Source organism: Antedon mediterranea, chromosome 2 (genome assembly GCF_964355755.1).
Source record: "Antedon mediterranea chromosome 2, ecAntMedi1.1, whole genome shotgun sequence".
In the NCBI taxonomy this organism is placed as follows: domain Eukaryota; kingdom Metazoa; phylum Echinodermata; class Crinoidea; order Comatulida; family Antedonidae; genus Antedon; species Antedon mediterranea.
In genome coordinates this window covers 17,933,182-17,944,225 of record NC_092671.1, presented here as the reverse complement: position 1 = coordinate 17,944,225, position 11,044 = coordinate 17,933,182, and the positions used below count along the sequence as shown (strand labels likewise).

The window sequence follows — 11,044 nt, the reverse complement described above, 5'->3', positions numbered from 1 at the left end:
TGGAAAACACGAGGTCAGCGGAAATTGTTTCAAAAGCTTGCTGGGATGGATCAAACCGGTGATGTGTCAAAGGTCAGCAACAGATACCGGTTTTTTTGGTGTTTTTTTTTCGCTACGAATAATCTCATTTAATTTAAAATGTTTGGCATTTCAAGGATACGCCAATCATTACGGATAGCAAGTAGATATTCAAAAAATGTTCGAAAGTAAGTTTTAATTTAAGCCTAGGGCCTAGCTAGGGGCTAGGCCTAGCTTAGTAGGCTAGTATACCTCTCTCTAGGCTAGCATACTACTAGCTAGAGTAGTAGGCCTAGCCTACTAGCCTAGACTCTAGAGGGCCAGGCCTAACCTAGATTATAGATAGAGGCCCACCCAGCAGAGCAGTGCCCGGGGTTACCTCTGCCTAGCTAGCTAGGGGTCCTAGGCCTACCTACCAAGAGAGCCTCTAGGCCTAGCACTATTTAGTATATGATTTTGAAAAGGCACATAATAAAGCATTATTGCATCGTGACGACGAATGCGTCACTCTAGACTAGTACAGCCTACAGGCCCTGGCCTAGGTTTTCTGTATCATATTATTAAATATTATTATAACTTATTTTATTGCTTGTTGTTGTTGTCAGGCCTAGCTATACTACTGCGCACTCACTGTAGCCTATTATTATTATTCTGGCCTTTTTATTTTGATGAACGAATACCCTGTAATAAGTAAGTTTGTAACTCCTGGCTGGTATTGTAACTGTTGTAGTCGAGGCCTAGCCTTGTACGGATCCCCTTTCACTACTGTACAGAGTAGTAGTACTGTACTAACTACAGTTAACAGTACTAACTAACTAGGCAGGAGTGCCGATGAATAAATACAGGGCTTCCCCTTGTTGTACAGTATGCCTACCTACGCCTACTACGTTTCATGATTAATTTTATTTTGTGTTTCAACAAATTGTAATTGTATTGACATACTTGGATAGAAACTTGGTTGTTGACCAAAAATTCATTTGATATACAGTACAAACTACAATCTTTGTCTGTACTAAGGCGAAATCAAAAGCTAAGTTAAAAGTTTAAAAGTAGGGGGACCCTCTGTCTCTGGTTAAACAATAACTGTTACCACCAAATAACACTTCTGTGTCTAAATGAATCAACTTCATTGTATTTTTAATAGTTAAGAAACTGAAGTCATTTACAGCTCATAAACATTATTGTAGACTTATCTATTTACAATTAATTAGTTAGTTTAATAAATGATATTTTGATCTTCTTTTTCAAGTATGAGTGGTAGTCCTGTATACAGAGGTGCAAATCATCCAGGACGGAGAGAGTATTTTATAGGTGAATTCTTAGCAGGGTCAATGTGGTTCTGGATAATGTGGCGTTTCTATCATGAACCGGAAGATGTTTTGGCAAGTTATCTACTTATGTTTTAACAAAATGAAAAAAGTAACATTCAACATTTGCAAAATAGGGGCCTAGTATCTTTGGAACATCCTTGTATTCACAGCAATCTGGCTGACAACATAGATTGCAATTTTGGAAGTCAAGAACATTTCTCCAATCCTCCTCCTTTGCTCTAAACTTTTTTTAAATTATTTTCTCAGTTTAGAGCAAGAAAGTGATTTAATAACTGAATGTGCTTTAATGGTTAAACTTAATGCCACAACAATAATTCATGAAATATAGTACTGTTGTGTATATTGTACTGAATGTTTTGCTTTTTTTTAAAACTTTCCAGGGTCACTTTCCTTATCCCGATCCCTCTGAATGGACTAATGAAGAACTTGGTATACCACCAGATGATGAGGACTGAAGATTTCACAGTGAGTGAGTATCTTATTGGAAAACATTGTAAATGAGCTAATTAGGGTCTTATTGATAAATTCATCTATCATTTGTTTCCTTTATAAAAACCACTGATAAATGTTTGTGTTGTTTTTTTTCAGATGATTTTTTGAAACTACTGTAATAATAAAAACTTCAGAGAATGACAGAACATTATAGATAGAAACTGTTTTATTGTGTTGATTTAAAACAATTACAAGTTTCTGCTGTGGATGCACTATTGTAAATAAATAGAAAGGAGTTCATTAAAATTAAAAATCTTTACAAAGTAGTCGTTTTGTTATGAAGTGCACAGTATTAAAATCTGAGACAGTTTTCAACCAGCTGACTGCAATGGGTATTCCTGAAAAGGCTGAATAAAAACCATAAACTAAACGGTACAACTTTTGCAGATTGGATTTAAGCAAAAGGCAACATGTGTATTTTCTATTAAAAGAAAAAAGCCAAGATGAGATGAAGCCGGAGAGACATAAAACAGATTCCTCTATCATAGTGTATGTATTGGAATTGCAATGGTGTACTGCTTTATTCCCTGTCATTTTGGATAGATAAATGAATGAAATTACTCTTGGGCAGATGAAAGTAATGAATTATACTGGTTGTCCACACCTGTGTGCAATTCAGCCCATAAGCTGCAATACAGGTTATTCCCTTAAATTTCATGATCCAACATTATTTACAACCAAACAGGGTTTTAAATTCTGGAGGGGGGGGGGCAATAGCATTTTTCATGATTCGCTTTGAGAGCTTTGTTGGAGGAAACAAAAGGTCTAATAAAAATATCAACTTCCGTTGTCAGTAAAATTCATTACTTTCCCTTGCTTCCTTCTCTGTGAAATCCTTGTCGATCTTTTTTTCCATGTGGATGAAGTATGCGATTTCTCAATATCAATAGCAGACGTCGCCTCCGTCGTCCTAGGATTCTCTTCACAGTCTGTCTCCATAAGGGGTGATGCTTGTGAAAGATCAATTGCAGGAGCAATGAGTTTATGTGTTATATTGTAACCATTTCTTTTCTTAGTCTTTGGTCTACCCCTGCCAGACTTTCCTTCAGGTAAAGAAATGTCTTTTCTTCGGCACACAGCTGACTCCTGATGACGTTTAAAATGGGACAATGTGTTGAAACCTCGCTTACAGTAATCACAAGTGTACTCTCGTTCTTGTGCGTGACTTTTCATGTGTTTTCGATATTGCTGAGGGTTCCAGAATTCCTTGAAACATAATGAACATTTTTCCTATAATAAATAACATACAATTATTAATTAAAGACACTATCATACAATGATGTTTTGTAAAAATAATATATATACAGTATATTACTTTAAAAACATTAAACAAGGTCATTCCTTGTCTTAAATGTACGTTTTATGGTAAATTATGATAAAAAGAAAAAATGAACTACCTAAGTAGCTCTCGTCGAATGTCTCTCGTGGACAATCTTTAGGCCTAGCCCACAGCCCACTATTGTAAGCCTAGCTGGTAAACAGCAGTAATGTACGAATACCGTGCGCTAGTTATAGTTATGCAAAGGTACGATTCTTCCGTTTGTTTAGGCCTTCACAATCGATCGAAAGTTGGGAGAATCACAAAAACAAATGAAAATATCAATGCATGCTGGTATTTCTGGCCGCTTACATTATTAGAATCAACATATATTTTATTTTTAAAGATGAAAATTATTGCAATAGGCCCATAGTATTAAAATGCTGTTTATGACCTTAAATTAGATCAAGAAGAATGTGTCTTTAACAGTGTTTAAAACAGTTTTCCTCTGGAGAGTAAATTATCATTACTGCTGCCCTTTTTTACCTGTTTCTCTTTGGTATGAAAATACATGTGTGTTTTTACATCTGATTGACGGCTGAATAGTTTGTCACACTGTGGACATTTAAGTTTCTTCTCCCCTGTGTGTGTCACCATGTGTGTCACTAAGTGCGCTTTCTGTCGAAATGCTTTACTACATTGTGGGCACTTAAACTTCTTTACACCTACAAAATAAAGTATGAGAAACTTTGGTCCAGTTATTTGTGAATACTATTTTAAAAACCTTTTTACAGTATTTTGCAGCCTAGAAATCTGTCTTTTAATAATATATCTATTAATTTAATTTAATGTACAGTACTACCTTTTCATATGCATGAAAAGGTGTTATGAGCACTGGTGGTGTATTGAAAAAAAGAATGCTAATAACATACAGTACCTAGTGTATTTTTTCAAGCATTTAACTCGCCTATTACAGCATGTGAAACATGTTTTCAGTATTGGTCATAAAAAACTATGGATTTCAACAGGATTTGAACCAAAGATTCCGGGATTGATAATGCAAGCATGCCAACCAGTTTCACTACTATTCTTAAGATCTATCTACACTACAAGTGTGATGTGCCCAAATGGTAGTGATATAACCATATGGGCACATCACTTTTTTTGTCAAACTAGTTTGTTAATGTAGACAGAGCTTTACCTGTATGAATAAGCTGATGCATTCGCAGATTGCTAGGGTCTGTAAAGGTCTTTTCACAGAGGTTACACTTATGAGGCTTCACATTTGAATGAGTCATCTCATGAACATTGAGTTTGGTAAGACACAGAAAGGCACGTGAGCAATGTGTGCATTTGAATTTACGTTCACTTGTGTCTGGATGGCTGTATTTCATATGACTGTTGAGCTTCAACACAGACAGAAATTGACGATTGCACTTTGAACACCAAAAGCACTGTTCTGGCTTGTCTTTCAGACCTAGACAATTTGGAAATAATAATATAAATAAAATTTCAACTTGCAAAGTACAATAATCTTAGTCAACAAAGCAGTTTTTGTTCAGTTCTAAAAAGCACTGTTCTGGCTTGTTCTTCAAACCTAGACAATTTTGAACAATATTTATAAAACTTCATATTTTAAAATAGAAGCTGGATAGGAACTGAATTTGTACAAGAGATGATTAACCAGCAACGTAAAACCTCAAAAACAGTTCAGAGGATGGGTTAAAGATTCCCAAAATAAAATTTAATTGCACAAAAGCATGAACACAAACATACCTTTTTTCTTTGCATAATTCCCAGAATACCAGTACAAGAGTTCCTCCCCAGGTTGTATTGCACGAATAGTAGTGAAAAATATATACTGCCCCCATTGATAAGCAACTATATTTTGTTCTACGGACATTCTAGCATTGCGTACAAACATCATCCAGTTACAGATATTCTCATTTCTGGTATCAACACAATGATGAAGATCGTTACCTTGAAATATCTAGAAGATAAAGTATATACATATGTAATGAGTTTTCTGTTTGATGTAAGATTTTACTGTTAGATATGATGAGCTTTTTTTCTCTCTTTCGTGAGTGTAGCCTACTTTTATTCATTATTTCATCCATGACAAAGATACACAAAGATTTTTAAAAAAATGTATGTACTATAATATGGTTAAAATAGATACTATATCTTTTTAAAACATAACATAATGATGAGCTTTTTGTTAGATGTGATAAGTTTTCTGTTAGATGTGATTTTTCTGTTAGATATGATGAGCTTTCTGTTACATGTGATTGATGAGTTCCTGTTAGATGTGATGGTTTTCTTAGATGTGATGAGTTTTCTGTTAGATCTGATGAGATTTGTGTTAGATGTGATGAGATTTGTGTTAGATGTGATCAGTTTTCTTTAGATATGATGAGTATTTGTCTCTGGGAGATCATGTCAAACCAACCTCGCACTGCTTCTTGCTACATCATACGATGCAATTAACAGCAAGAAGCAGTGCGATGTGATTTACACTGATTTCTCTAAGGCTTTTGATTCCGTTTCCCATGATTTGCTTATTTTTAAACTTTCAAAATTTGGTTTATCCGGTTCACTGTTAAGTTGGTTTAAAAGCTATTTAACTAATAGACAACAGCGTGTTGTCATTGGGGGAGAGACATCTGATTGGCTCCCTGTGTTATCGGGCGTTCCGCAGGGCTCGATCCTGGGCCAGCTTTTGTTTAATTTATTTATCAACGATCTTCCTTTAAAATTTAATCATTCCGAGTCTCTTTTATTTGCTGACGATCTGAAATTGTTTAAAGTGATTACCACTCCACAGGATGCTTTTTCACTTCAGGAGGATCTGGATGGTCTCGTGGAATGGACGGAGAAGTGGGGGATAAAACTTAATGCTAATAAATGCAAATATTTATCTATAACACTTAAAAAAAAGCCTGTGCTCTTCAATTATAATCTGAGTGGACATGATCTTGAGATGGTTTATGTATGGAAAGATTTAGGTATTTTTATTGATAGTAAATTAAATTTTTGTTCACATATTAATCATGTGTTGTCAAAAGCTAATAGAATGATGGGCTTAATATGGAGAAATTGTAGGTTTATGAACGACGGCAGGGCACTTTTATCTTTATACAAATCTATTATACGTCCTCACCTTGAATATTGTTCCGCAATTTTCAATTCAATTTCTCCATGTCAGGCCCGTCGAATCGACACTGTTCAACGGAAGTTTGTTCGATTCCTGTCTTATAACTGTGTTAATTTTGCCTTTTCCATTGATTCTGTCAGCAATCGTCGAACGATATCTGATATGGTTTTTTTATATAATATTTTAAATTCTAAATATGACTGTTCATTAATTTCACTATTTAGTTTAAATGTTCCTGGTCGTACACGAAATAGACATTTATTGCATATTCCTTTTAGCCGTGTCGACTGTACTAAGAGGGGACTTTTTCATAGACTACCTTATACATTTAATAATCTAAATAGCAATCATATCGATATTTTTAATGATAGACTTGGTTATTTTAAGAGGACGATGATGTGTTCACTTCTTGAACAGTCTGCATAACCTGTTTTAATTGAAATTTTTTATGGCATGCCAATCTATGTTTTTTATATATATATATATATTTTATCTGTATTTTATTGTTAACCGTTTTTGATGTTGTATTGTTTTATGTTTCAAACCTGTTAGTGGCGGTATTTATCGCTGTTGGTTTTGATTGAATAAAATAAAAATTCTGTTAGATGTGATGAGTTTTCTGTTAGATATGATGAGATTTGTGTTATAGATGTGATGAGATTTGTGTTAGATGTGATGAGATTTGTGTTATAGATGTGATGAGATTTGTGTTAGATGTGATGAGTTTTCTTTTAGATGTGATGAGTTTTGTGTAGATATGATGAGTTTTCTGTTAGATTTGATGAGTTTTTTGTTAGATGTGATGATTTTTCTGTTAGATTTAATGAGTTTTCTGTTAGATTTGATGAGTTTTCTGTTAGATGATGTGATTAGTTTTCTGTTAGATGTGATGAGTTTTTTGTTAGATGTGACAAGTTGTTTGTTAGAGTTTGCTGTTATATGTGAAGAGATTTCTGTTATGATGAGCTTTTTGTTAGGTTTGATAATATTTCTGTTGTGATGACTTTGCTGTTACAGACAATACATAAATAAATGGTGTAATATACCTTCCACTGTGTTGGACAATCTAATTCAGTGCTAAGGTCATTCTTTAAAATGCTTCCCTTTAACGGTCCAAATTGACACCTTGCTTCAATAGTTACTTTAGCAAACACACCTGTAAGAAATAAATCAGCATTACTATCTATAATAGCTGGCTATACTTGTTCCAAGAATGTTCATACACATTCTGATACGCCAACAGTTGACTTACCGTCTCCATTTGGTGTCACAGTTGAAGACTTTATCTTTAAAATACTTGGTAAGGTTTGACGTGCATGGCTGAGTATTGGAGAATCTTGAATACACTGAAGTTCACCTTTGACCGGACATAGTAGAGGGTGACTTGTATTGCATTCTACACACCCTGTAAAAAAACAAAGAATCTTGGTTGAAGCGTGTAAATTTTAATGTTAGTTATGGCTATGTATAATTGATCTACAGCAAACTCGATATCAGCATGGTGAATCTTGTAATAACACTTACATAAACTAGTGTCAAAATCATTTGTTTGCGATTCACTTGGAATCAAAGAATTTCCATCTAATTCATCTGTGACCCCAGCAAACAAGCTGGCAGCAGCCACAGGGTCTTGTGTCCCTATCATCTGGTTTCCATTCTGGCACGTCTCATCATCACTGGCTTGAGTCACAAGATGGTTCAGATTGCTTGTAGTTAGCAATGATATATTATTCTTTCCGATTGGTTGATTTTGCAATTCCGGCAGCGATAATTGAAGATGCTGGCCAATAGGATTAGTTGAAATATCAGCGGTTGGCTGGGCTTGAGGCATTGAGTTGATCTTTATTGGCTGGTTGTTTTGAATAGTAATTGGTAGTTTTAAGTTTACTAAAAAGGTTTCATTTTGATGCAACTTTGAACTGCAAAGAAAAAAAATTCAAACTTGTAGATGTTAACTTGTGTATACTGTACTACTATTACTACGACGATTACAACGACGACGACAGTACTACTAGTAGACCTTACTAACCTTTGCAAATGTTTATTGACTGTAGCTACTGGTTGTGAGATTGGTACTGATGATATAACCTGCAAGTTATTATTAATATTCTGTCTTTGAATTCCATCGTCAACATTTATCCTATGATTGACAACTTGGTTCAGATTTAGAGTATTGAGCTGGTTTGGTGATGATAGTAATGTCTGAAGACTTATATCTGTACTGTGGTCAACAGGCAGGCATGTTCCAAAACTGGCAGGGCTTACATTTTGTATCGGTAGTACGACGTGTGAATTCTGCTCCTGTAGAACGGGAATTGCTAGATAATATAAAAAAATAAAAATCTGGTATTTATGTTTTTAAAAAAAGGGGTAAACAAAACAACCTCTCTTATAGAAGTTCTCAGCCTAAACATGAAAACTTCTTCTGAAGCTTCTAATGTTATGTTTAAGGAGCTTATTGTTGGCTAAGTGTTGTTAGGTGGCTAGATATATACTTTCCACACCAGGTATTCCTTTATGAGTGAGAGTTCTTGGTATTTGAACCTGTGTCTTTCTGTATGATAGTGTCTTAACCATATACAGATATTACAATATTAGAAGAAGTAATACAACTACGGAAAGCCAAAACGAGGGAGGATTACTCATTGTTGACTCATTTATGAAGGTATAGTATTTCATGCATTACTTATTTGTCTGAGGCTACTATTTGTATGGCTTAGCGTTTGATCTCCTTGAGAGGCTGTGTTTAACATCAGAATCGGAAGAGATCTACTGGTGATGTTGGTGGGTATGGTAGTGGACACCGTGATCCTTGGCATCGAAGAAGACACTGACATAGCATGGTTGGTCTAAACAAGTATAGAACAAAACATACAAAATGTTAATGTTCATAATACTTTGTGATTGCCTTAAGGGTCTTTCACACCTGTTCCGGCACGGTTCCGGTCCGGCGAATCGAACATCAATGTTTCGTTTTCACGCGGCTATGCACCAATCGATATGCGCGTAGCCGCGTGAAAACGAAACATTGACGTTCGATTGGATTTTCCGGCGCCGGACCGGAACCGTGCCGGAACAGGTGTGAAAGACCCTTTACAACTGCCACCTACAAGATGATGTCCTGGACCCTGTAAAGGGATAAAGGATCAAGTATCCAAGTACCTGTAACAATTTAAAATATTTATGTGGAGACCCAATCAAACTAGACTATTACTGTACTGTACCTGTAGTAGTTCTTATACAGAAATGTTCATAATGTGAAAAGTTTTAAAAATCATTTGAAAACATTATTAGCTGATATATATGCCGCTATATATATTTTCATTTATTATTTATGTGTTTCTATTCTGTTGGTGGAATATGGCATACTTACTCCCTCTGACTGGAGTAAAACTTACAAGTAGTAGCCTATGGTGTATTCATAGTTTTGCCAATTTTAAATAATTTTCATTATATAATACAAATGAAGGATATCATAGTTAATAATACAGAAACATTTTTTAGTAATTTATTCAGCTGAAAACTGAAATTTAGTTTACCATTCACCACAGAGGAAATTTCACTTCAGGTGGTAGCCACAACTGACCAATAAGATGTCAGAATGTCATTCTATGACAAGACACCAACAAACAGAATTGGTTGAACTTTGTTTGCTATAAATTCTTACATTTTGAATTGGTAGTGTCATGTGATTAGTTTGGTTTCCATCTGGTTGTAAGGGTAATACATGCGCCAGGTTTACTGCATTGTTCAACTGCTCCACGTTTAGAATAGATAATGTATCGTTAATTGCCGACATTTTTGTTCTAGGTATACCTATAAACAAAAATACTGTTACTAAATACAAAATTTAACAAATGCTGTTGAGTCAGACCATGTAACATCTTTAAATACATTGACTGTAGAGTAGTAGTTGTGCGCAATTTAAACGATTATCCATATGCAAATTGCGCAAGGATTTCCCTGCACAATTTGAATCAAATAGGTTAGTACGAATCGTCTCAGTCAGGGCCGAATCATCCCGGTCTAATCCCGGGCCGAATCGTCTCAGGGCCGAATCGTCCCGCTACCCCTAGATAGCTAGGTCTAGGCTCTACCTAGTTAGACTAGGCCTAGATGCCAAGTAAGAATGATAAAAGGCTAGCCTAGGCCCGGGCCTAGCCTACTAGGCCTACAGGCCTAGGGGGCCTAGGCCTAGTTAGGCTAGGCCTAGCTAGCTAGGCTAGACTTTATTTTAGGATTTCCTAGGCCTACTGCTATTTATACCGCCTCATCATACCGCCTCATCATAACGAACCGCGTTGACGTTTTTAGTCAAAAATAAATAAGATTCAATTTCCTACCCTACTAGAGGCAGGCCCTAGAGTAGGCAAGCTGCTACGAAGGGTGTCACGAAAGCTCAGACCACGAAAGCTCAGACCCCCTAAGACCTAAGATCACGAAAGCTAAGACCCAACACCTAAGATTACAAATATTTATCTTTCGCACCTGCCTTGTATTTTAACTCCCAACATTTATTCTGAATACCACACCTTAGAATTGGCACTTTCATGAAAAAGAATCACATAAAAAGTAACAAATACATTTTTAAATTGATGATTTTACAGACGTTTTTCTCGCACACAAAATGACTAGCCTACAGTACTACAGTAGGCCTACCCCATGTTCAATGTTTTTGTTTCTATGGAACGTCAAAAGAGCAAAAATTATATAGAGGGCTGAAAACTCTGTGGAGTCCATCTACAGTGTGGATGGAACAATGTAAAATGAAAATTGTAATGATAATAGTAT

General features: G+C 35.5%; 2 protein-coding genes across 6 annotated transcripts; one reads left to right on the top strand and one right to left on the bottom strand.

Moving 5' to 3' along the window:
• The first annotated feature begins 48 nt into the window (after positions 1-48).
• Positions 49-2,080, top strand: LOC140040637 (NADH dehydrogenase [ubiquinone] 1 beta subcomplex subunit 2, mitochondrial-like). Of its 2 annotated transcripts, none has more exons than XM_072086715.1 (4): positions 49-206; positions 1,268-1,400; positions 1,730-1,814; positions 1,938-2,080. In XM_072086715.1, the coding sequence occupies exons 1-3, from the start codon at positions 139-141 to the stop codon at positions 1,802-1,804; spliced, it is 276 nt and encodes a 91-aa protein (XP_071942816.1). In that variant the 5' UTR covers positions 49-138; the 3' UTR covers positions 1,805-1,814; positions 1,938-2,080. The 2 variants fall into 2 exon arrangements, with proteins under 2 accessions (XP_071942816.1, XP_071942817.1); XM_072086716.1 differs by having other exon boundaries at positions 1,730-1,818; positions 1,938-2,073.
• Positions 2,081-2,156: 76 nt separating this feature from the next.
• LOC140040633 (uncharacterized) lies at positions 2,157-11,032 on the bottom strand. Of its 4 annotated transcripts, none has more exons than XM_072086707.1 (11): positions 10,742-11,032; positions 9,921-10,069; positions 8,940-9,102; positions 8,283-8,571; positions 7,778-8,172; positions 7,506-7,658; positions 7,300-7,409; positions 4,876-5,089; positions 4,301-4,576; positions 3,646-3,824; positions 2,157-3,071 (listed from the first exon to the last, which is right to left on the bottom strand). In XM_072086707.1, exons 1-11 carry the CDS (start codon positions 10,803-10,805, stop codon positions 2,619-2,621), a joined length of 2,445 nt encoding a protein of 814 aa, XP_071942808.1. In that variant the 5' UTR covers positions 10,806-11,032; the 3' UTR covers positions 2,157-2,618. The 4 variants fall into 4 exon arrangements, with proteins under 4 accessions (XP_071942808.1, XP_071942809.1, XP_071942810.1 ...); XM_072086708.1 differs by having other exon boundaries at positions 10,746-11,032; XM_072086709.1 differs by having other exon boundaries at positions 10,786-11,032.
• Between the last annotated feature and the right edge of the window lie 12 nt (positions 11,033-11,044).